A 25,153-nucleotide genomic window follows, 5' to 3' on the forward strand; every position below is an offset into this window, starting at 1 on the left:
CTTTTTTTTTTTTTTAGCTGTTATCAAATCAAGCTGCTCTTGAAATGCTCATATTCTGTTTTGGTTGATTGAAGTGATGGGGGGTTAACTCTGTCAATGTCTCTGTTCTAAAACCTTGTAAACTGCCTTGCAGTCTACTGTCTAAATAGGTGGCAGCCTTCTAAGACAGCATCTTAACAGTTATGGAACCTGATTAGTTAATGATTTGGAAGGTTGTACATACAGTAGGCAGCAACTTTGTGCGTCTTAGTGCTTTTTATGTGCAGAAATGCACATGATACTCGACTCAATTGATTTGTATTGTTTTACGTTAGCATGTTGCTAAGCTAACAACACAATACTGGAATAAGTTTAAATTACAGAGTGAGATTTTATTGATAATTTTCGGTGTTGAATGAATTAATCACCTTTTCTCTCGCTTAGCATTTTCATTACCAAGTAGTGAGTAAAGTTTAAATAATTATTTTCTATAACATGTTGAGCATGGCATTCTCCTATTCATTTTTCTCCAAGTGGTCTGTCATCTTGCCTTATAGTGCTTTTTCTACAACACAGTCCATAGAATTGACATTTACATTTATGCATTTGGCTGACGCTTTTATCCAAAGCAACTTACAGTGCCCTGATTACAGGGACAATCCCCCTGGAGCAACCTGGAGTTAAGTGCCTTGCTCAAGGACACAATGGTGGTGGCTGTGGGGATTGAACCAACAACCTTCCGCTTACCAGTTCAGTGCTTTAGTCCACTACACCACCACCACTCCGTATTGAGAAAAATACATTTTTTTTTTTTTTTTTCAACAAACGTCATTTGTTAAGTTGCATTAAATGTCCTCAATCATTTATCGCCTCATGCTATAAACAAATGATGAATCAAAACAATGAACAAGCAATGAAACAAGCATGACAACATTAGCAGTAATTGAGTATTATGGTAATGTTAGTGGCACTGTTATTCAAATGTTTAATCAAAAATATATATTTTCAAACGTCCATAAGGAGCAAGCACTGAATACAAGATCAGTTTTAATGAAAATAAACAGTATTTTTTTGGTTTTTGTTTCTGCAAGGGAGAGTCAACCATTTTTCACACCATTTTATTGGCGTCCTTTTTAATTTTTTTTTAATGTATTCAGTGAGCATATGACTCATGCACTGCATTTTTCCACCTGTTTCTGAAAAATTTACGCTCGTGAACACCAATTATATGCATTTTCAAGAAACACTATCATTTCCAAATGTGTTTCAGAGTTCTTAGAACTACTTTCACTTTAGTTTTCACATACTGTAATTACATATCATGTCCAGCAGTTTTTAACCAACCAGACAAAAACCTTTTAACAGTGTAGAATAGGCTTTCGAAAGAGATTGTAAATAACTGATCTCATTGTGTACAGAATGGAATTGCACTCAAAAGAGGAGTCTGTATTAAGCCGCAGAGTGTACGTACTGTAGATGGTGTTTGCACATCTAGAATCAGGTGAGCAAGGCAGGTATTGCATAGATCTTGATAATGAATAAGATGGAGATCCATCAGGGCTTTAGAGACAGTTCTGCGTGTTCACTCTGTTTTTCTTGTATTCCTGTTTTTCCTGTCACTGCATCTGTATGGAATCTCATGAAACACATTTTCAGTTTTCTACATCTCCGAAATGCTGCATGCTTAAAAGCCCATGAGACAACACTTGTACACACACCAAGAGTTGCAGCTCTTACAACTGGTGTTGGGTAATTGGGCAAGTGTGGCAGAGACAGCCAGAGAATCCAATTGTGGATGTGCAGATATATAGTTTATATTTAGACATGTATAGATATTACTACATTTTAGTCTGTTTTTGTCCTCTTCTGAAGCTTGTAAATATTGAAAAGCATACAGTAGATGCAGGGCTCAGTGAAAACTATATTGAGCCCAGCGGTGTTTAAGGCATACATAGTTTTACCTTTATGTGTCAACCAAACATAATAGTATAAAATAAAAAAAACATCTCTTCCACACACATCTTGTTTTTATGTATTAGTATATTGAATTGAAAATGTTTGCCACGCATCTACCATCAACCTTTATCAGCACGCTTCTGTAATGAAGTTTTTTAATGACGTTTTTACTAGCCTGAAATTCCATTAAGGAGTCACAAACTGTGTTTGCATTGCTCCAGAAAATGCAATTTGCACATAATGAAGTCATATATAAAACACCAGACTTTCAAAAGCTTTCACTATTAATTTAAAACTGTCTATTTGTGGCATAATTACAATCGCACTCCCTTTTAGCCTCTTTTCTTTACGTCAGTGCTTAAATGCAAAACGCTCCCTCACTCTATCAATGCTGGCCCTGCAAGTACCTCTCAGTCTACATGCCAATTCGGCACCATTTAAATGGCCGTGTGCAATTGCTTACAACCCTGATGCAATTAAATTTGGTAAATAGCTGTTTTTTGCTTGTGTACAGGCATTTGCTAAGCCTACCCATGCAGGGTCCATTAGAAATGAGGTGTTATAGGGATTGAATTGTGTCTCTTGTTACTTAGCAAATCCTCTGAGTGGGATAATTGGCTCTCTGGGGTGCAGTGTGGATGCAGTATTTCATGCCATTCTACAGCAGCAAGAAAGCATGTTGTCTTAAGACAACTCCCAAAAGACTGATCTCAGATCTGTATAAAGACTATGGTAGGAGACATTGAGGAATTCTGAGTGAGATCCTGTGGTTTAGTTTCCCATGGGTCAGGATTTACTCATGCTTGTAATTTATCTAATAAAATAGAGCAATATCCTTGCATAGACTTACGCCTAGTGTTAAGATCCATCTCAGATGATATGATCACAAATGGAAAGCTCTTAATACCAACCTGGTCTCATAGAATCACATAACTATACCTGCATTTTTGCTAAATGATTTATACATGACCAGTTTCCTAGTGAAATGAACACAAGAGGTGCTACAACAATAATAATTTTAACTCCCTTTCACCACAAATTCATGTGGTTGCTTCAGCAATTGCATTTTTCATGTCACATTGGCTTTATTTGACACTTTATTTAGGTTAAAGATTGAGGAAGGTATGTTTTGTTGATTTAAAACTCGATAGAACATTTACCTTAAAAACTTCATCTGTTTCATCTGCAAAGTATCTACACTCACCGGCCACTTTATTAAGTACACCTGTACATCTACTTCTACATGCGATTATCTAATCAGCCAATTGTATGGCAGCAGTGTAATGTATAAAATCAGGCAGATATGGGTCAGGAGCTTCAGTTAATGTTCACATCAACCATCAGAATGTGGAAAAAATGTGATCTCTGTGATTTAGGCCGTGGCAAAATTGTTGGTGCCAGATGGGTTGGTTTGAGTATTTCTGTAACTGCTGATCTCCTGGGATTTTCACGCACAACAGTCTCTAGAGTGTAAAGAGAATGGTGCGAAAAACAAAAAACATCATGTCAGAGGTCAGAGGAGAATGGCCAGACTGGTCTAAGCTGACAGGAATGTGACATTAACCCAAATAAACACACGTTACAACAGTGCTATGCAGAAAAGCATTTCTGAAAACACAACACGTCGAACATTGAGGCAGATGGGCTACAGCAGCAGAGGACCCCTCTGGGTACCACTACTGTCAGCTTAGAACAGGAAACTGATGCTGCAGTGGGCACAGCTCACCAAAACTGGACAGTAGATGATTGGATAAACGCCTGGTCTGACAAATCTGAATTTCTGCTGAGTTACACAAATGGTAGGCCAACTGCAGCCTCAGTTTTCTGTTCTTGGCTGACAGAAGTGGAACCCAACGTGGTCTTCTGCTGTTGTAGCCCATCCGCCTCAAGGATCGACATGTGCATTCTGAGATACTATTCTGCTCACTTTGTATAGAGGGGTTATCTGAGTTACCGTAGCCTTTCTGTCAGCTTGAACCAGTCTGGCCATTCTCCATTGAACTCTCTCATCAACAAGGCATTTTTGTCCACAGAACTGCCACTCACTGTTTTGTTTTTCGCACCATTCTCTATACACTCTTGAGATTGTTGCGCATGAAAATCCCAGGAGATTAGCAGTTACAGAAATACTTAAACCAGTCTGGCATCAACAATCATGCCACGGTTGAAATCACTGAGATCACATTTTTCCCCATTCTGATGGTTGATGTGAACATTAACTGAAGCTCCTGACCCATATCTGCCTGATTTTATACATTGCACTGCTGCCACATGATTGGCTGATTAGATAATTGCATGAATAAGCAGATGTACAGGTGTACCTAATTAAGTGGCCGGTGAGTGTATGGAAAACCACAAACATATTCATGCATAAGAATTTGCACAGCTTTACATGCACTTTAAATGTCTGATTTCAGTCAGACTAAAGCAATCGTCTTTTAAAAATGTCATGAAAACATATTAGTCCGACTGAAATCATACCAGTCCGTTTTTGGGAAATCGAACTAACATACCTTGATAAGGCGATTGTAGATCGGTTCCGTCCAGCATGTATGCACATCAACCAGACCACAATAGGCCTTGGTGTTATGCGCATGCTCCAAAAAAAACAGAGGTGTCACATGATATGTATTTAACCCGGAATTCGAACGCAACACAAAGCAGGGAAGAAAAGCAAAAACAAAAACATTCAGAAGTGAACACCCCCATGCCCTATTCCCTTTTAGGGAAGACTTTACCATCCACTGTGCGAGCTTTGGAGGGCTAAAATGTGTGAGGCTCAAAAATAATGTTATTCGGAACTCAACTTTTAAGTAATTTTTATTGGAAATTCTGTTCGAAGCAATCTTATAGCATAGCTACTATGATTGTTTTCCCTTTGAAGTGCCCCTCATAGGCTGATTTATCTAGTTTATGATGCAGAGACACATGGTGAATGCTAGAAATTTTAATTTTTGAACGGATCAGCAGTCTGTAAACCATTCACACCTGTGACATTGATGTGCCTCTAATTACTATTCTTTTGTCCATTGACTAATCCTCCTATCTGTCTGCCATTTTAAAACTCATATCATACATATAAAAGTATATCACCCAACATCATCTTTGCAATAGCAATACATGTATTTATTTAATAAAACAAGTATAATAAACTTTTTTCATGATCTTACATGGACTATTTTCACACATTCCATCATAAAATACAATAAAAGAGGGCTACAGATGCAAACAGTGGCCAAAATTAGCATGTTAGCATTAGCATTAGTGACGATGCAGGATGTAAACATTACAAACTACACATTAACTACTGCATGTATCTTACTTTCAGTTATCATTGAGTGGTTATAACAGCTTCTTTTACTGATCTCATGTGGATTCCATTCATAGATTAAGGCAGAAAGTATGATATTTTTGGAATATGCAGCCTGAAAAAAATGACAGAAACAAATACCATCAGTCGCTAAGAAAACATAGACAAACCATATATTTTCTTAATCTTCTATTTATTAACGTCATCTTTCCTCAGCCTAAACTTTATTATAACGCTTTACACAGTGAAGCAAATCAGAGCTCGTATAGAACAGTCCAAGAGCAAAATGCTCAATCTTCTGCCTTCTAACATTACCATAAGCACAATGGATAACGCATATTTGATCTGCACCAAAATCAATGCATAAAGAATGTAATAAATGCAAGTGTCTGTAAAGCTGTCCATATTGTTGTGTGTTTTGTGTGGGTCTCACTGTAGCTGACTTCTACAACGCTCTACTTTGGTCAATCAGAAAACGTCTATGTCACTTCCTCAGCTGCTGTCCTTTTTCGCCTATTCACCTATGCGTGTGGTGTCATTTATACTTGAACAGAGAGATGAAGACTGTAGCTCGACAATGCAAAAACCTGTGGTAGTTCGATTATAACTGCCCATGTAAATGTTCTCACAGATATGAAGCACACACATAATACAGAGAGCCTCCTCTCAAAATCCCATCACAAGTGGTCACAGGAGACGCATATTACTACCAGATGTAAATGGTAATTCTTTTCTCTGATCGCATCACCCGAGACAGATTATAATACCCGGTTTAAACAGGGCAATAGAAACATTAGTTCAGGACAAGGTAGGTTTACCCAGTACAGGTCTTGTATATATGGTACATGTTATATTTTCTCTTTTTCATCTCACTTCCATATGGCTTTCTCCCTCTTGGGGCCCAACCCCATCCACCTGGCCTGATGTCTTGGCCCCTTAAGGAATATCTACCACCTGTATCCTCAAGCCCAGATGTGCAAATGAGATGATACAGTCTTAATAACAAACAAATGGTGGAAAAATGCCTACAGCCGCAACAAAACTGCCAGTGCACCTGCGGCCTTGGTCTTGTTCTTTCTGTACAGTATCCAAAAACTGCACAAGCATTTCCCTATCTTACTGGTTCATTCCTCAAAAATTAATTACAGGAAGAGTCCTGTATTAGATTTTTATAGATTTTGATGCTTTAATTCCCCTAACTGATTACATGCATGTCCAGATTTGAGTGGAATTGTACTTAATTCAGAGCGGTAATTACTGGTATTCAGAGGAACTTTTTGGGATTTGGCCACTTGTTTTATCTATCACTTTGGGTGTGATTTGAAAGTTTAATGGTAACATTTCCTGCATGTGACTGTCTTAATTTCTTTGCCCTTTTGCGGCCGCTGTTTGTCAAATTAAACTTGGAGGAGGTTATTCGATTTCCCTGCAGCTTTTGTTCCCTAGTCGCAGGTTCATGTATAATGGATGAGGTTTGTGAGTCTTGTGCTGTTGTTTTTTTTTTTTTTTTTTTTTTTGGAGCTTTTCCCTGGATCGAGCCCCGTTTAAGAGGCTTTTGGGCCAAGTGTTGATCCCAGAGCTCAGCTCAAGGGCTGGACACTTCAGCCAAGGTCTAAGAGTCAGCAGAAAAATTAGGCCACTGAAACTAGCATAAAAAGATATAAACTCGTTTGGCGCCCTCAGTGGAGGTTTAACAGCGATCTTCTAATAAATTTTGCATGAACTGCAATAAGAAAACACAGAGCCTGATCCCAGACCAGGGTATCATGTACAACAGTCCAGAAAGCACTAAATTAGGCTTATATACCACCATGTGATCAGTGAAGTTCAGGTTTTGTTCAAGGTTTCAGTCATACTTGTTTAATAAAAGCATTATTTGGAAATCTATAATGTCAGATTATTTTTTGTAGTGCTGTGTTCAAGTCCTCCTTATTACAAGTTAGTGTTACGGTATTTATGTACACGTTGGTAGTAGTAATTAGTAAAAAATACAAAAACTAAACGGTAGTACTGTAATTATGGTATACCGTAATTACCGTTGCATGTACAGTAGTTAATATTCTCATATAGTAGTGGTATTTGGGCTGAACTTGGTTGTGGAGCGGCATTTATGACTCTGCAAAGGCTAAAATATTGACTCTCTGTCATTCAGCTCATTATTCAAACAACAACAACAGTGGTATTGTAATACCTTACCTGGTACCGTACCATAACACATTATTAAGGTATCGTGATTTATGAGCTTGTAAATTGTAATTGTAAGTATGTTACTCATTGTGCAATTTTATATTTCTTTATTTTTTTACTCACTAACAATATTACAGAGTTGTTCTGGTGCAACTTCAAAAAACCAACATGGTGCATGGAAAAAACAAAGTACTAGTGAAAGGAAAAACCAGCAACACTTTTGGAATGCAGAAATTTAAGAAATATAACTTTATTTGCCAACATGTTTTGGCATATAGGCCTTTATTTGGGCCAAAAGATTGAACGTGATAAAGAACCATTTAAATACAAACAAGGGCAGGGTTCAAACTTGAAGTTAAAATTTGGAACAAACAAACAATCTTCAGAAAACTTACAAACAACCAGTGAGAAGGTTGGAATAGATCAGATTGTATGGTATCATCCAATTATACAACACAATACTAAAGAATTCACTGACAAAGGAAGGAAGCACAAAGACTGTGTATAAAGTGCAAGAGTACCTTGTTCTTGTTTCCGGAAGTACTGTATTTTTCCTATTATATTTTTCCATAGGGATTTCTAAGAATTCTTCATAGGAATTTAATTTAAGAGTTCTAAGCCATTAACTAAACTAACCAGCTCTGAGCTGAAATGAAACATTACAAACTTGAAGCAAAAAAGTATTTGAAAATCGGACAAAAGGTACAAGACTGTGAACTTATTGTCTTTAATGAGGGAATGAACTACAATCCCATAAAATGACGTAATCGAATGAAAAATGACAGAAAAATATAAAAGTATTGATTTAGTTGTTTATTATAATTATAGAAACAATGTATTGTAATTTTAATGCAAAATATTCATATATATATATATACGAATATAATCGTTTGTAGAGTGTTGGGAGACCAACTTGGTTATGTCATCCGTAATGCGTAACATAAGTGGGCAGTAGCTGAAGAGCTCTTTTGGCACGCTCTGTTTGCTGAGATTCTCTGATTGGTGGATTTTACCCCTCAGGATTATGGTTCGTAGTTCTTCACTAGGAATCCCACTATTAAACATGTTTTTATTTTTATTTGTATTATTACGTTGAAATAAGGTGGACTTATAGTTTTAACAGAAGCGTATACCATGATTAACAACATCAGATCTCACTGTAGGTCTGTCTTTAAAAGTTTATAAGTTATTATTATTAATCAATTCCCCTTTGGAAGGAAAAAAAAAAAACACTCCCCCCAACTCGGGAAGTTGGGTCTTAAAGAAAATCCTTTAGTTTCCAACTTTATGGTGCTGTTCATGTGTGCTTAACTCATAAATACGATCACTCCGACATTACCAGGGACAGGAACAGTGATCTAAGTTTTTCTTATGATTGGAACTAAAATCCTCTGAGCTCTCAACTCCAAACAAAAAAAACAAAACACTTAATGATGGTGCTGATGGAAGCGCAAATGCCAAAGGTGCTGGTTTTGGGTGGTGTTTGTGTGTTTTTCTCATGCATAAACAAATGTTGGCGTGGCACAGTAGTGGGTTGTGGCACTCCTTTTGCTAACATCTTCAAACAAACAAATGGAGGACAAACTAACTTTTAATGTTTTTCACACTACCTCTGATCCCATTTGTAACAGCTGGTTGTTGCATTGTAAATGACCCATAAATGAAAACCGTGAAGTCTGCTGACACCTCACACTTAATTATCTCTTTTCATCCTTGCAGCCGGAGCAACGTACATCTTTGGAAAGGGTGGAGGACTCATCACGTACACATGGCCCAATAACGAGAGGCCCAGTACTCGAACGGACAGACTGGCGGTGGGCTTCAGCACCACCATCAAGGATGGGATTCTGGTCCGCATCGACAGCGCCCCCAGGCTAGGAGACTACATCATGCTCCATGTCGTAAGTTCAATCTCCTACAATGCTTAGATCTTATGTTGGGTGTCTGAATGTCTCTTACTCTTGAAACCTGGCTGTGCGATACTTCAAATATTGCTGGCTCTATTGTTGGTTTGACAAATTGCTTGTGATGTTCCTAATGATTTTTTTTTTTATTTTATTTATTTTTTTATAAATAATCAAGACTATTTTCTACTTTCATTTTCATTGGCAGGTTTATAAATATGTACGAACACTGTTCAATCAGAATTGGCTTTTGATGGCTCAGTTTTTAAATACAAATGTTTTATTGTAGGTAGACATTCATTTCAGTCTGTTGAAAAGATTCTTTAGTTCATCCATTTAAATGTACAGACCAAATTTAGATGAATAATGTCTGGTGTCTTGCTCTATGTTGTTGTGAATTGTAATTATATACATTCATATATAATTAACATAAATTATAATAAGATCTTCAAAGGTGCATGCTGTGACCTGAAAGACATTGTCTTTTTAGTCAGGCACTAATTTAATGTTGCTGGAATCCACACAAGTCTTTATAGGCGATTCTGCTGATGCAAGAAATTGGTAAAAATGTCTAAAAGAAAGCCAGACATCAACCAACACATTGAAAGTATTTTTCTCTGTGGAGAGGTAATGTGCTCCACACCATCTGTTCAGCAGAACACAAGCCAAGACATCTCAGTTTTTAAGTGGAGGTGAGAGGGACTGTTGCTCAATAATGGGGCTTTTCCACTGCACAGTACGGCTCGACTCGACTCGACTCTGCTCGCTTTTGGGGGGCTTTCCCACTGTGGATAGTACCTGATACTTTTTTTAGTACCACCTCGGTCGAGGTTCCAAGCAAGCCGAGCCGATACTAAATGTGATGTCAAAACCCTGCAGATCACTGATTGGTCAGAGAAAATCATCACTACCAGCGTCATTGCTATAAGCTAGATGGCAGGTTAGCTTACCCTCGTGTGTCGTCTTTGAGCTAACACAGTGATGTCCTCATCTGCGCTTTTGTGTATGATTTCCCAAACTCTCCTTTTTTTTTTTTTTTTTTGCTGTATTTTGTCTTGCTGCCGTCAGCCTCTTTTGAAACAATGTTTGTCGTCTTGCTGTGAACAGCCACATGCCGAGAATCAAGAACATCATTCCTTCGATATCCTCCATTGCTCCTTTGTTGTGTGTTTGTGTTGCGTTTAAGATGATGTCACGGCAGTAGAGGTGGCGCAACTATGACAATCAGCCTATAATCCCACCCACGTTGAGGCTGCACTAAACTGCAGTGGAAAAGCAAGCTCAGAAAAGTAAAGCGGGCAGAGTCGAGTCGAGTCAAACTGTAACGTGCAGTGGAAAAGTGCCTTAAGATAAGTGACACTCATTTTAATCCCTGGTGCACTGGGATTACACTCCATTTGAAACACTGCTGTTTACATAGAGTCACATTGAAGGATAATCTCAACTGGTTTTGCTTCAGAACCCAGACTTTACATTGTATCAAGTGGCGATCCAACACAGCACCAAAAGTAACCTGTATTTAATGTAAAGTAGCATGGGTTGTATTATTTATTTATTTATTTATTTTACCTTGTGTAGATTCGTTCATGGTTTTGGAGGATGAAGGCATGTCACACAACCTGTCCATGTTGGCAACTGCCTAATTTGGCTTTCTTCTATTAAGTGACAGATGAATTTGTGGCAAAATACCATAGAGCAGTGGTTCCCAACCCTGTTCCTGGAGGCCCCCCAACACTACACATTTTGGATATTTCCCTAATCAAACACACCTGATTCAACTCATCAGCTCATTAGTGGAGACTCCCAAGACGTGAATTGGCTGTGTCAGAAAAGGGAGATATACAAAATGTGCAGTGTTTGGGGGTCTCCAGGAACAGGGTTGGGAACCACTGCGGTAGAGTAACACTATATGGCCAAAAGTTTGTGGACACCCCCTTCTAATAAACAATTAATTTGTTTACTCCATTAAATCCAGTAAAGAAAAATCTTAATGTTTCTTTATGTAATGGCTTGGGCTTTGTGTGCTTCCAAATTTGGGCAACTGTTTGGGGATAGCCCTTTTCTGTTCCAGCATGACAATGCCCTTGTGAACAAAGTGAGGTCCATAAAGAAATGGTTTACTGTGTCTGGCGTGGAATAAATTGACTGGCCTGCACAAAGCCCAGACCTGAACCCCACTAATCACTTTTGGGGTGAACTGGAACAGCAAATGTAAGTCAGGCCCCATCGACCAACATCAGTTCCTGACCTCACTGTTAGTCTTGTGTCTGAATGAGAGCAAATCCCTGCAGCCATGTTACTACATACAGTATAGTGGAAAGCCTTCCCAAAAGAGTGGAAGCTGTTATTACAGCAAAGGGGGAAATTAATGCCTAAGGTTTTGAAATCAAATGTTCATCAGGCACATATGGTGTCCACAAACTTTTGGCCATATAGTGTAGATTGGATTTTGGAATTTCACCCACCATTTGACAACCACTTTGCCAGAGGTTCTCAACCTTGAGTTTGCAACTGCACATGGGGTAGCCAGAAAGGCAGATGGGGTTGTGAGATATTTCTATGAATTGTATCTTATTTATGGTATTATTTTAAAAAGTTACATATTTTAAAAGTACTTTAACATCCAGTGAGCGGCAGTTTTATGGACGGAAATGCCTTGTTGATGAGAGAGGTCAACAGAGAATGCCCAGACTGGTTTGAACATAGAAAGTCTATGGTAACACAGATAACCACTCTGTACAATTGTGGTGAGAAGAATAGCATCTCAGAATGTTATTCTGAGATGCGGGTTGGAGCTGTTTTGGCGGCACGAGGGGGACCTACACAATATTAGGCAGGTGGTTTTAATGTTGTGGCTGATCGGTGTATATATACATACACATATATATATATATCTACATACATACATATATAGCCATAGGTTAGACTTATATACAACAAGCAGCTTCTCTTGCATTTCTTGAAACATGGACTACAACGTGATCTGAACGCAAAGGTGAACTGAATACAATGAGTCGGCTGCCACACAAGGAGAATACATAGAACTGTCACTGAATGAGAGCAGGAAACTTCTGGTACCATCTGTTTTCAGTGATTTGAGTGAGGCAAGATACAGCGCTCTTGTTTGCATTAAGACCAGATTCGACCCAAGTTGTATATATATATCAGCGGAAATGGCGCTTTTTACACTCAACTGGATGGAGCTGAATGCGGGGTCTCGACACAGCATCTTAAAAAAGTTGTACTCGTGGCGAGACAAAAAAAAAAAAGGAAAAAAAAGAAGACGCATCAAAATCAATAATGAAATTGACAAAACTGAAATACATTTTGTGCATAAGAACGTAGTTTGCCATCTTTGAGATCCTAAAATGTAAAACATCATTCTGTGGGTCGGATAGGAGAATGGGGGCGTACGACGATGTTATACTGCCACGTCAAAATAAAAATAAAAATCAACAAGGATATTTTGAGGATAAAGTCATAGTAGTATGAGAATAAATTCTTAGGCCCCGATTTCCTAAGGATTTGTGTGTATAAAAAAAGTGCAAACTTGATAGCATGCTAAAAAAAGGTCAGAGCTGATCTACTAAAGTAGTCTTTTAAAGATTGCATCTTTCAGATGCACAAAATAGCACGTCTTGGCAATTTTTTGCTTGTTTCCCCAAAATGAATATGCAATTTAGAGGCGTGTCTCGAAATGTGCATGATAAAGGGCGGTCTAGATGCAAATGACTCAAATTGCTCCCGCAAACTGATTTATCAAGCCTGAAAGTCATTTCAGAATTGGAAACTACGTGAGCAAATTAATACGAATGAAAGGCAGGTATTAATCTGATTTGCATTGTGCATCATGCTGTCATTGTGACAAAAAGGAGACTTTGAGAACAGATAATACGTAGAACACCTTTTATTGACACACATTAATGTAAAATAAAATTATTAATATATGCCCAAATTATGTTGTAATTTAATGGTTTAAACATCGTTTTTAACTGGTACTCGAAGCAGGCCGATATGCACATGTATGCCGAACAGGTTTTGCCTTGATCCCATGAAATGAGCAGGTAGCACAAGTTCTGTACTGTGCAGCTTCCCGTGTCTCTCTTGTGTGCAGCTAATTTTGCCATGGTCAAGATAATAACGGTTTGAAATTCCATTTTCATTGAAGTATACATCAGTGGTGCGATGGCTTGACGTGTACAGAATATTGTATTTTCTTTGTGAATTATGAACATTTCAAATGAAGTGTGTCATGTGCATTCTCATCAACTACTCTTACACTTGTTAAATAGCAGGGATTTTATGATGATATCATACTATCCTATAAATAAACATATAAATGCCATATTTAATAAAAATAAAATGGTATTTAGTGAGACCTGTACTGTAATTGCATTTGGTGCATGTACCACACGCAAAAGCCTCGTTTTGGAGGGTGTGTCCAACATATTTGCACGTGTAGTTATTTGCAGGATTTTTCTTAGTAAATCACCCGTGAAACGCCCACAATGCGAAAACGCCCATGATGAAAATCGCACACCCATTTTCATAGATTGCACAAGCAAATTAGCACCCGTTTTTTGAGATCTTAGTAAATCGGGGGAAAACTAAATGTTTTGAGAATAATCTCATAACATGCATTTTACGGTGATATTTTCATAAAGTTTCAAGAATAAGTCGTAGCATTAAAGTCGTAATATTTTGAGAAAAAAGTCACAATTATTAGAATAAAGTCATGGCATTATGAGATTAAAGTCATAATAATGACAATTAAGTTAGGGGTAACGTACAGTCAGATGGTTGTTATCGCAAAATAAACCCTGACAGAATGATCAGGAACCCGACGTGTAGCGGAGGGGTCTTGAATCACCCTGAAGAGGTTTATTTTGTGATAACAACCATCTGAGTGTACATTATCCCACTTATTACAAGGCTACTAACCAAATCAATAAATACATGTACGTAAAATATTGATTTGCATTGAAATTATGGAATCTGAGAAGAAACAAATCACTGAACAGCTGAAATAAATCTCTGGTGTGCGTTGGAGTTCTGTTGGTGTTTATTTTGTTATTAATGAACGTCTAACTGTTAACTATGCATCTTATTACAAGACTACTTAACAAATAAATAAATAAATGCACATGAAAAATGTATTTGAGTTGAAATTATTTTATTTGCTTACTTGTAGAGATCGCAGAGTGCTACGTGAAGTAGGAGAGATGGCTCACAGACCCCGGATGAGCAGTCTGATGCGTGGAGCTACGGTTGTTACAGAGCAATAACAGACCGCTAGATGGCGCCATTGACCAATCAGAGTATTCCAGGCTGCCGTGTAATAAAGTAGTGCATTGCATGAATAAAGTGCAAATATTTAGAGAAAAAAAATCACAATATTAAACAATGCGTCATTACTACAACGATAGAATGGATGCCGAGCCAGCATTTTCATTAATGCAAGAAATGGATGTGGAAGGATAGGATTTAGCAATAAAGAAATCCTTGGTCATTTGGTGCATCCACACAGAGTTATTATTAGTGTCTGGACACTGCAAAAGGTTAAGCATTCCTGCCCCATGCTAAAGGATACACACAGTGACGCAAACCTGTTGGTTTGTTTTGAGTCACAAGATCGATTCTTCCGAGTTCATCCAAGTAAAAAATATAATCGGGTTGATGCAGCTCAAACTGTTTCCTAACTAAAATGAAGAAGAGCCACCTAATAACATTATTAAATTGCACTCAACAGCACACAGCAGGAGAGACAACACTCAATATCCCATCAAATCAGACAAAAGGGGTTCTGATTGGACCAGTACTATGAGCTTATATCAGGTGCACCATGAGGACATACACTCAGCCACACACACACAAACACATATAAACTAAAGATTAACAACGCCCCTCTGTGAGGCTTCAGTGCAAATTAACTCATTGACTTTAAACCGAGGAGAAGTGGGACATAGTGTGCTCTTTTTATCAGCTAATGCCTCTAACCAAACATCACATCCTTTACCATCTCAGTCAAATAATCACTGGAGCATTGAGATGAACTTTTTGCCTGTTGAGTGATCCAAAGTGGATTTTTCCGCTTTGTGGTACGTTATGGCACATACACATTCCAAAGAGTCACAACCAAGTTTATTTGCAGGAGTGAATCTGCTAAGTGTGTGTACGGAATAAAGGAGTCACTCCTATAACCTGAATAGGGATTAGTCATGATGATCGACTAGTAAATTCTACATAAACTAGTCGACCTCAACTAGTCGAATGTTTCATATATATATATATATATATATATATACAGTATATGCACTCACTGACCACTTTATTAGCAACACGTGTACACCTACTTATGCATGTGATTATCTAATCAGCCAATTGTGTGGCAGCATTGCAATGCATAAAATCATGCAGATATGGGTCAGGAGTGGTTTAAAAGAAAACAAGAAACATAGATGCCAACAGTGTTAACCCATTTGTTAATAGTAGATATTTTTTTTTTACCAAACTAATTTTAATGACTGGAGTAATTTGCAAGCCACTGTTGACTCCATGGATTAGTCGAAGTCAAGACCGTAACTATGGAGGAAAGAAAGACTGGTATTAAAATTTGCAAACTTCATTATCAGCTAGTTGTTCAGTCCTGTACGCGCTACACAGATTCAATTGAAATTCAGTTGTAGAATGCATATGAGTTGTCACTCTCATAATAAACAAACTCTGTGTGTACAGAATGGATTAAAGCACTCAGAATAGGGTATAAACTGTAATGAGCTGTAGTGTGTATGTGGTCTTTGAAATCCTCATTTTATTTTAATGTTTTCATCCATTTTCCCATATTACAGGGTGAACTGTAAAATTATTGTTTGTAATTGCGCAATCAATATTCGTTCTAAACAAAAACAATGGTGCTGTTGCTTATTGTGAGAGTCAGAATTTTAATTTACTAACAGTCCCTCTTTTTTCATTGCCAAATCCCAGGGGAACATCAAGTCTTAATGAGTTGTTCCATGCTGGGCTAATGAGCCATTGAAAGAGCTTCAACTCCAATTCAATTTCACAGTTGTTGTAAAAAAGGAATATTAGCACATATGTCTGATTTCAATCTGATTAGTTATTTTGAATAGAGCAGTTTAGATCCAACACTAACTAGCTGCCACTACTGTGTGTAGTCTCAGCCTGTCACATTACAAGTTAAGTTCTGCATTGTTTGTAAGTGTATTTACACAAGGTTAAAGCATGTGAAATCAGTTTTATCCATCTTAAAGATCAGTTTGTGAAAAAATAGGTCTTATAGGCTTATCTTCCATTATACAGATTCACAGGTCACAGTTCACCTGACTCAATCTTTAATACACAGTGAGACAAAAATTCTACCCATGTCCCATGTTTGCATGCATATGCATGTAAGTAAGAGAATGGAACACAAAATCTGGTGTGACTGCCTCTCGAGGAATAGTTCACCCAAATATGATCATTTTCTAAACTTCATGTTGTTCCAAACACATTTGACATTTTTTCATCCATTGAGCAGATGTTAAGCAGAATGCCCTGGCTGCTCTTTTCAATTCAGTGAAAGCATATAGTAACCACAGGCTATTGAACTCCAAAAAGGAAATAAAAGCTTAATAAAAGTATTCTTTACGTTATCTATTCCAAGTCTTATTTCAAGCCATTTGATAGCTTTGTGTGAGGAATATACTTTCTTTTTTTAATTTTTTTTTTTAATTGTAAGTGACCCCTATGTTTGTCACACTAGTGCTCCATACTGTTCAGCCAAATAAATAAGTCACCCTAAGGCCTCTGAACACAACTGATAGGCCCCGATTTACTTCTGGAGAAGTTCTTCTTCGTTCAGGGGTAAAAAGAATTCAATACAGTCGTGCAATGGTATACTGTTTGTGAATATTCAGACACCCGCCTCAGTAAAACCTTAACTAATGTGACATTAAAATGTGTTATCAATGACTTTATGCCTCATTCTATTAGTAGAATTAATCACAGTTCACATTTCAATTTTTTTTTATTGTAATACTCCAGTAAAATTAACTAAACACCTTAAAACTAGTTAAATGTACTTAAGAAGAAAAACTGTGCAAATATTGTAAGAATATATCTTACAAATCTTTTATTATTTCCCTTACTCCATTGTCAAATAGTTTTATTATTAATAGAAGTAGTAGTACTGATTTAAGCATTAATCTAACCAAATTTAGTGAGGTTTATGCTTAAAATAAGAAAATAAATTGCTAATGGTGTAAGAATAATAAACTCAATTTAAGATATATTCTCTGTCTGAAAACTTATCATCTAATTGTGATCTTACACAATTCTGTACTTTAAAACAGGACAAAGATACTGATTTAGAAAAAGGTTTTTGAGGTGTAAAAACTAAATCCAACATGATCACACAGTAAGGCAAGTTGTTTCTGAGAGTTCCCGTACCCTAGGATCCGCCACATTATTCCAACTCAATGACAAGCACCATCTCCTTTCAGACATTTTTGCATCGGCTCCAGTGTGTTTACCTTCCCTTGTGGTGTGAATGAAATTGTGTTTCATCAACAGTGTGGGAGACCAGGGTTTGGATCCCGCATTGAAATCAAGAAGTAATCACTTTCGCATAATCAGTAACAAGCGCGATTCGGAGGTTGTGTTTTCCCCTCTAACATTACATTTTAACATTGGTAAAGTTTAGGTTTGGGGTTTGGGTGGGGTACAGTTTTTAAAATATGCATTACTCTTCACTGTATTACACCCTGTACAGCTGAAAACAACTTGCTTTACAACTCGCTTTCGGCACCCCTCCATGGACATTACACCCCGAAAATGGAGCACATGCCCATACGCCCAACAACACTTACCACTGTGGCCACTGGGGGCAGTGTTTCGAATTTCAGTAAACACGAACCGATTTTAGCTAAAGAAAAGTCAACTTACTGTTTTCGATTTCACTGTGAGATCCGTCTGATGAATCAAGTAATCATTCGTTCATTTTTCCAAGAGCTTTTTAGATTCCTCATATTCGTAAATGGAACATTTTAAATATATGAAGTGTCCAATCTGTGATTGTGCTTATATTCGTGTAATATTGTTTTTTTGTGCAATAGACATTAATGAATAATGATGTAATCAATTTAATAGCATAGTGACTGTTTTCCTTTGCAGAATAATGGACGATAATCACAACCCTGGTACCAGGGAGATGCTGTGGTCAGAGAGAACTTTACGGCATATGAGCCTTTAACATGTTGTACAGACACAATGAACCCTTTTAACTGCCCTTTCCCACTTTAATTAGGTGTTTTGATAAGAAACAAAACAGGTACAAGTGAAAGAAATCTGAAGTCACAACCCAAACAAGTGAACTGAGGGAGGCTGGAAGTATAGTGTGTAAAACAGTGCTCCATTTTATGCTTAATTTGTTTTTATTTTTTTGTTTTTGATGAAAAAGAAAGTGAGATTTATCACTCTCACACACACTCTTTCTCTCTCATCTGACAATATATTTCAGTATATTTGGATTTCTGCATTGAAACACCACTGTTTCCAGAAGTTTGGAAAGAACCGTTTTCACACTTTCAGTAGGTGAAGAAAAAAAAAAAGGATTGAATATTGTTGTTGTCATGTGAAGTATTTCAGGGAGGTTGCTAAATTGTGAAATCGTAACTTATGAATATTAATTCACAAATCATTGAAAATGATATTTAACTGTTCTGTAGGACTGCACAGTTTGGTCAAAAAATCATTAATTTGACAAAAATTGTGACCGCGATGTGACATGAGATTTGATAAACATTTAACATCTCATATCGCTCATATTGTGAATGTTCATGTACCCTGAAATCGACCCCATTTGCCCGAATTACAGAAAAGTGGCCTCTCCCATAAGACATTTTTGCATAAATTCAAATGTGTTCACCTTTACCTGCAGCAATTCTAGTTGTGGAAGCAAACACTGAGACAAGGGTTCTGGTCCCAAGGAAACCAGGAAGAAATTGCATTCAAAAACAATTGTAGTTGTGTAAGAACTGAAATGGAAAGGTTTAAATAAAGTTAGATTGTACGCGAGATATCGCGAACGTAGGAAAACAGAGAGAGCGAAAACAGGAAGAGAGTTAGAGGGAGAGGGGAGAATGCACAAGGTAATCAGGTGGAATGAGTCGGAGTTAATGTTAAGAAATGTCTAAATAAACCCTGAGTTCTGAGCACAGAAGTCTTGGTCTGACTCCTCATTTCAGTGGCCATAACAGACAAGGAAAATAGCCAAGAACCCACGCATAATACTCGGTAAGCACGGATTCTTCCAGACCCACAAACCTGAGTATTATAGTTGTATGGAGGTGGCATTTTCGCTCTAAAATTCATTCTTTACGCCATTGACGGTTAGGTTTAGGGTTAGGGCTTGGGATAGGGGGTAGGGTTAAAAAAATTTGCATTCCTGTTGACTGTTTTACATCGTTTACAACTAAAAATACAACTTGCTTTTGGCATCACACCTTAACAACACTTCCAGCCCTGGACACTGGGGGAAGTGGTTTGAATTTCGGTAAGTACAGACCGATTTCAGCAGCAAAACTTTCAACCTCCGTATTCAGTGTGATCAGTCTTGAACTAAACCCAGTCTACTTGAATATTTTAATATTGTAATAAGTTTTATTATAATTGTAATATTAATAATAGGTTCATATAAAATGATACATTAGTATTGTTATTTAACATTTGGTTGCATTTTATTTTGTGATATCACTTGAGCGAATAGCGAGCCACAGAAAAGCGATATATTGGAATGCAAATCTGTGTGCTGGAGAAAACATTGCCACATAGTCATTGATGGTCTCAACAAAACATGAAAGAATTTCAGCGCTGGATCGCCTCCTGCTCAACAATTTCCGATGCTTCCTCTGTATTTCATCTCTGCCAAAAATTGGTGGGCACATGATACCAATCAGATATGTGTCTGGTTATTGCAGGTGAGGCACTTTTGATGCAGTTATCACAATCTGTGCGGCTGCTGCTACTTATTGGGTTGTAAATGCTGATGGATTGTGTCAGCTTGAATTTGTTTCCTTTCACTACTGTTAAAGGCAATTCTGAGATATAATTTCAAAAGTTTTTCTCAAAACATTTTCTCCAAAACTCTGTGACAAGGAAATCTCCCTATTTTTTAGGATGTGCAACATAGTCGTATTGTAAAAATTTAGATGGCGAAATCGTAAGAATCATAAGGCTTATACAAAAAGGTATGACTTCTATGCCTATGTTGACCAACCAATCACAAACACAATTTCAAATCTTTACAACTCAGGCATCACATTTTAGCTAGCCTCCTATCCGGAAATGTTCTCTCATGCAACCGCAGCACGTGCTAATTTTCAGTTAAATTGCAAAGCAAAATGCAAACAGATGTGTCCCTGCTCATGATGTACATCCACTGATGTACAAATGCAATCTCCGTTTGTTAAAATATAAATTTATATTAGGGTGGATTAGAACCCGGGACTCCTTGTACTAGAGTCGAAAACTTCACCATGAGACCAATTATCCATTCTGTTTAAAGTTGTACTGTAGTTGTAATAGACTTCAGACTTGACTCCAGACTCGACCTAAAATGACTTCAGGCTCTACTTGACACAAAGGACTTTTTCAAAAACTACTCAAGTCTTTAAACCTTAACTATTAATATCTTAAATGAAGAACTTGTGTTTTATTTGTATGGTTTTATTACATCTGCTTACATCTGCTTCCCCATGTGTCATGATCGATCGGACCCTTATCATAGAATTTGATGATGTATTTCTGCATAAACCCCGAAAAGTGATGAGTCCCATTAAATTTGACGGCACCCACCATGCCATTTGTGCTCACATTTGGTTGTGCCCTCAGAAACAGAAACAGAAACTTCAGGAAGAACACATTCTCAAAGGTTAGTCATTAATTAACACACAAAGGTAGGTAATATTGTACTGTCGCAAACATTGGGCATTGTAGTAGCTCATTAGGATCGCCGACCAGAGGTTGTGTCAATTTAAACCTAGTGTTTTTATCAATGTTTTCTTAGTAAATATGCTGACTCTCCCCCCCGTGTGTGTGTGTGTGTTTGTGTGTGTGTGAGAGAGAAAGAGAGAGAGAGAGAGAGAGAGAGAGAGAGAGAGAGATTTCTCCCGTATTTTAGCATCTTGCAATCAGCATGCGTACAGTTTTTTGTTGACTTAAAACAGATGGCAAGTTTTTGTCAAAATTGTACCTAATGATAGGGCTGGGCGATAAAACTATATCGATGATAAACTTTTGAGTAATTTTCAATATTTAGCCTACGTACCTGAAACAGGTATGTGTCGCTAAAAACGCAAGCAGTTCGGCAAAGTAATACACACAACTAGCAAACTGAATCACAGATATGAAATCAGCCTGTTAGGAAGTATTAGCAGGCAGCCCTGCAGTTTTGGAAACCAATCAGGGTTGGTAGCCACTAGCCATTAGCTAGCTATCCGGCTAATTTAATATCATTGTGTACCGAACAAGACAGCACTGACAATGCAGTACAACAGCTGTCGACTGAACACAACAACAACTCTGACATCAACACCATTGCTGTTTATTTATGTACTATTTAGTTAAACTTTTTTTTCATGATTCATAGCACTGTCACAGGCAAGGAAGTTTTCCTCTGTTGAAGTTTGTTGGCGGTTGGCAATCCAGTTTATGGTGCATTACTGCCACCTACTGAGCTGGAGTGTGAAGCATCACAAGAAAGTCTTTCAGTGGAGTCAAACATAATTAAACTGGCTAAATTTACCAAAAAGAGGTCACACACCTTATGTAGAATTAAATCCTAAACTGAGCATACTTTAAAGATAGCTTACCCTCTAGAGTTGTAAATAAACAAGTTATGTTTAATTCATTCTTGAGGTCTAACAAACATGTGGAATGCAGTTCTGCCCCCATTAATGATATGAAATATACAGTATATATCATGATAAATATCAATATTGAACTATATGAAAAAAATATTGTGATATATATATATATATATATATATATATATATATATATATATGTATATATATGTTTTTTTTTTTTTTTTTTTTTTTTTTTTTTTGGCCATATCGCCCAGCCCTACCTAATGATATCGTATTACATTGCATTGCATAAATCATATTGCATTGCTTGTGTGTGTGTTCTGAGCCTTGTTGAACTGACCATGAGAAAAACGGCAGCACCTTTAAAAAAAAAATAAAAAAAAATAAAAAAATGTACAGGATAAGTTAATTAAGTCTGTGAAATCATAAAATAAAATGAAATAAGATAAAATAAATGTAGAATCCTATTAATATCCCAGATTTTTCAAAGATCATACAGTTATAATTTTTAGGTAGAGTATTTAATATATATATATATATATATATATATATATATATATATATATATATATATATATATATATATATGTAAAAGAAGTAACGTTTAGTGATTTGAGACTTGACTCAGACTCGTGACAAAAGACTTGAGACTTGACTTGGACTCCAGTTTAAAGACTCCAGACCTGACTCAGACTTCAGATGAAAAACCTGTGAACATCTCTGACTGACAGTGTTAGATGTACGGATCAAGTTATCAAATTAATTATGTTAATATACTCTCACTGAGCACTTTATTAGAAATACTATGGTCTTAATAAAGTGCCAAACGTGGTCTTCTGCTGTTGTAGTCCATCCGCCTCAAGGTTCGACATGTTGTGCACCCTGAGATGCTATTCTGCTCACTACAATTGTACAGAGTGGTTATCTGAGTTACCATAGCCTTTCTGTCAACTCAAACCAGTCTGGCCATTCTCGTTGACCTCTCTCATCAACAAGGCATTTCCATCTGCAGAACTGCCGCTCACTGGATGTTTTTGGCACCATTTGGAGTAAATTCTAGAGACTGTTATGTGTGAAAATCCCAGGAGATCAGCAGTTACAGAAATACTCAAACCAGCCCATCTGGCACCAACAATCATGCCATAGTCAAAATCACTGAGATCAAATTTTTCCCCATTCTGATGGTTGATTTGAACATTTTATGAAGCTCCTGACCCGTATCTGCATGATTATATGCATTGCACTGCTGCCACACCTTTGGTTGATTAGATAATTGCATGAATAAGTAGGTGTACAGGTGTTCCTAATAAAGTGCTCAATGAGTGTATATTGGAACACTTGAATTGGTCATGAAGAATTACTTTTTATCAAAATGGTAAAAGATTATTTGGTTTTCTGCACATAGCCTAATTAATATTCATGAGTTTTGCCACTTCGTGAGATCATAACCCCCTCTTTGGAAGTAAAAGTTGTACTGTTTTGTCTGAGCCATTTCATACGATTGCTTACGATTTTGCCATCTCGTACTACTATTACGGCTTGTGGGTAGACCAAGTTGGTAACATGGCTACAACAAAATCAACTGTAATTCTTTATAACTTGCAGTTCAGTATTATTAAGTAATTGACATTGAACACATTATGACTGTGTTTGCATTTTTACATAGTTTTATTATTTTTCTACATTATGTTGTTTGCTCCAAAGTGAATGTAAATTAATTAACAATTAATACATGAATCCGCCTTAATTTAAAGGTGAATTATGTAATTTATCAATGTTAAATCACTTTCTCATACAGTAAACCAGCTTGAGAGGCAGCTCATTTGCATAAACACTGTGGCACTATCAAAACATTGCCCTGTTTGTTTGAATATCCACAGCAACATTAGCTTTACAAAGCTGTGAGATTGGGATGGGATTGGCAAACAGCACTGTCAAACAGAGTGAATGTTCAGAAATCCTTTTTGAAAACAATCATCGTTTTGGCAGTTCCGGAAAATGGCACATTTCAGCTTTAAAACAGAAGCATTAACCTTTGATGTGTCCAAATAGCTTTTAACAGCTTAATAACATATTGATCGCAAGCTAAGCAACAGCTATGAAATTTACATCAACAAGAGACACGTGTTTGCCAGTTCCATGAGACCGTGCCATGGGAATTTCAGAAACTGCAATGTGACACTCCAAACATCATGTGTGAGCGGTGAGGAGAGATGTGGCCTGTCAATCATACACTAGAACTCTGACGGATGCTCAAATGAATATGAAGTCATTGCAAACACCAGAATACACAGAAGAGAGAGAGAGAGAGAGAGAGAGAGAGAGAGAGAGAATGTGAGACTGAAAAAAGATGGAAAGAAATGACAGATCAAGACAGACAAACAGTTGCATTTAACCGTTGATTCTCCCGTGCATATCCAAATCTCCTTTTTCATATATATTTCATGTTATAAGACAAAGTGCTGTGCTGTTTGTCACTAAGGAACATTATAAAAAAAAACAAATTAAAAAAACACAAAATAATCACATTGTCATTAGGACAAAACATAGTTTTAATACAAATGAATGTAAATGTAAAAATGCAAAAGGTTTTTGATACAGCATAATTTTCTGTAAAGCTGTTTTGAAACTGTGTGTGCATGCGAGGGCAAGAATCTAAACAAAGAAAGACTGTGCTTGCAAAGAGAGAGGTACAAAAAAGAGATTAACGTAACCTTGAAGAAATCCAATACTACTTTTGAACCTTTTCTGCTTATTTAAAGTGTTCTATAATTTTTTCCATTCACCTTTTCAGCACAGGTTCAGTGGCTTGTTAACCCATTAAATCCCACCGGTTACAATTGTGATTGAAATTTGAATGGTCTAAAAAGAGTTGCTGATGTATTTTACACAGAGTTGTCAATTTTAAATGGCAGTGCATACTCTTGATTTCATTTTATTTTATTTTTTTT

General features: G+C 37.1%; 1 protein-coding gene across 7 annotated transcripts in view; it reads left to right on the plus strand.

The window, feature by feature from the left end:
• Window positions 1–25,153, plus strand: part of LOC127410426 (neurexin-3b) — a 491,153-nt gene that overhangs the window by 362,262 nt on the left and 103,738 nt on the right. For all 7 annotated transcript variants that reach the window (XM_051645685.1, XM_051645682.1, XM_051645680.1 and 4 more), the window contains one exon: window positions 9,152–9,333. In XM_051645685.1, coding sequence (XP_051501645.1) covers window positions 9,152–9,333 — 182 coding nt within the window. The remainder of the gene's footprint in view (window positions 1–9,151; window positions 9,334–25,153) is intronic.

Source organism: Myxocyprinus asiaticus, chromosome 19, assembly GCF_019703515.2.
Source record: "Myxocyprinus asiaticus isolate MX2 ecotype Aquarium Trade chromosome 19, UBuf_Myxa_2, whole genome shotgun sequence".
Taxonomy (NCBI): Eukaryota; Metazoa; Chordata; class Actinopteri; order Cypriniformes; family Catostomidae; genus Myxocyprinus; species Myxocyprinus asiaticus.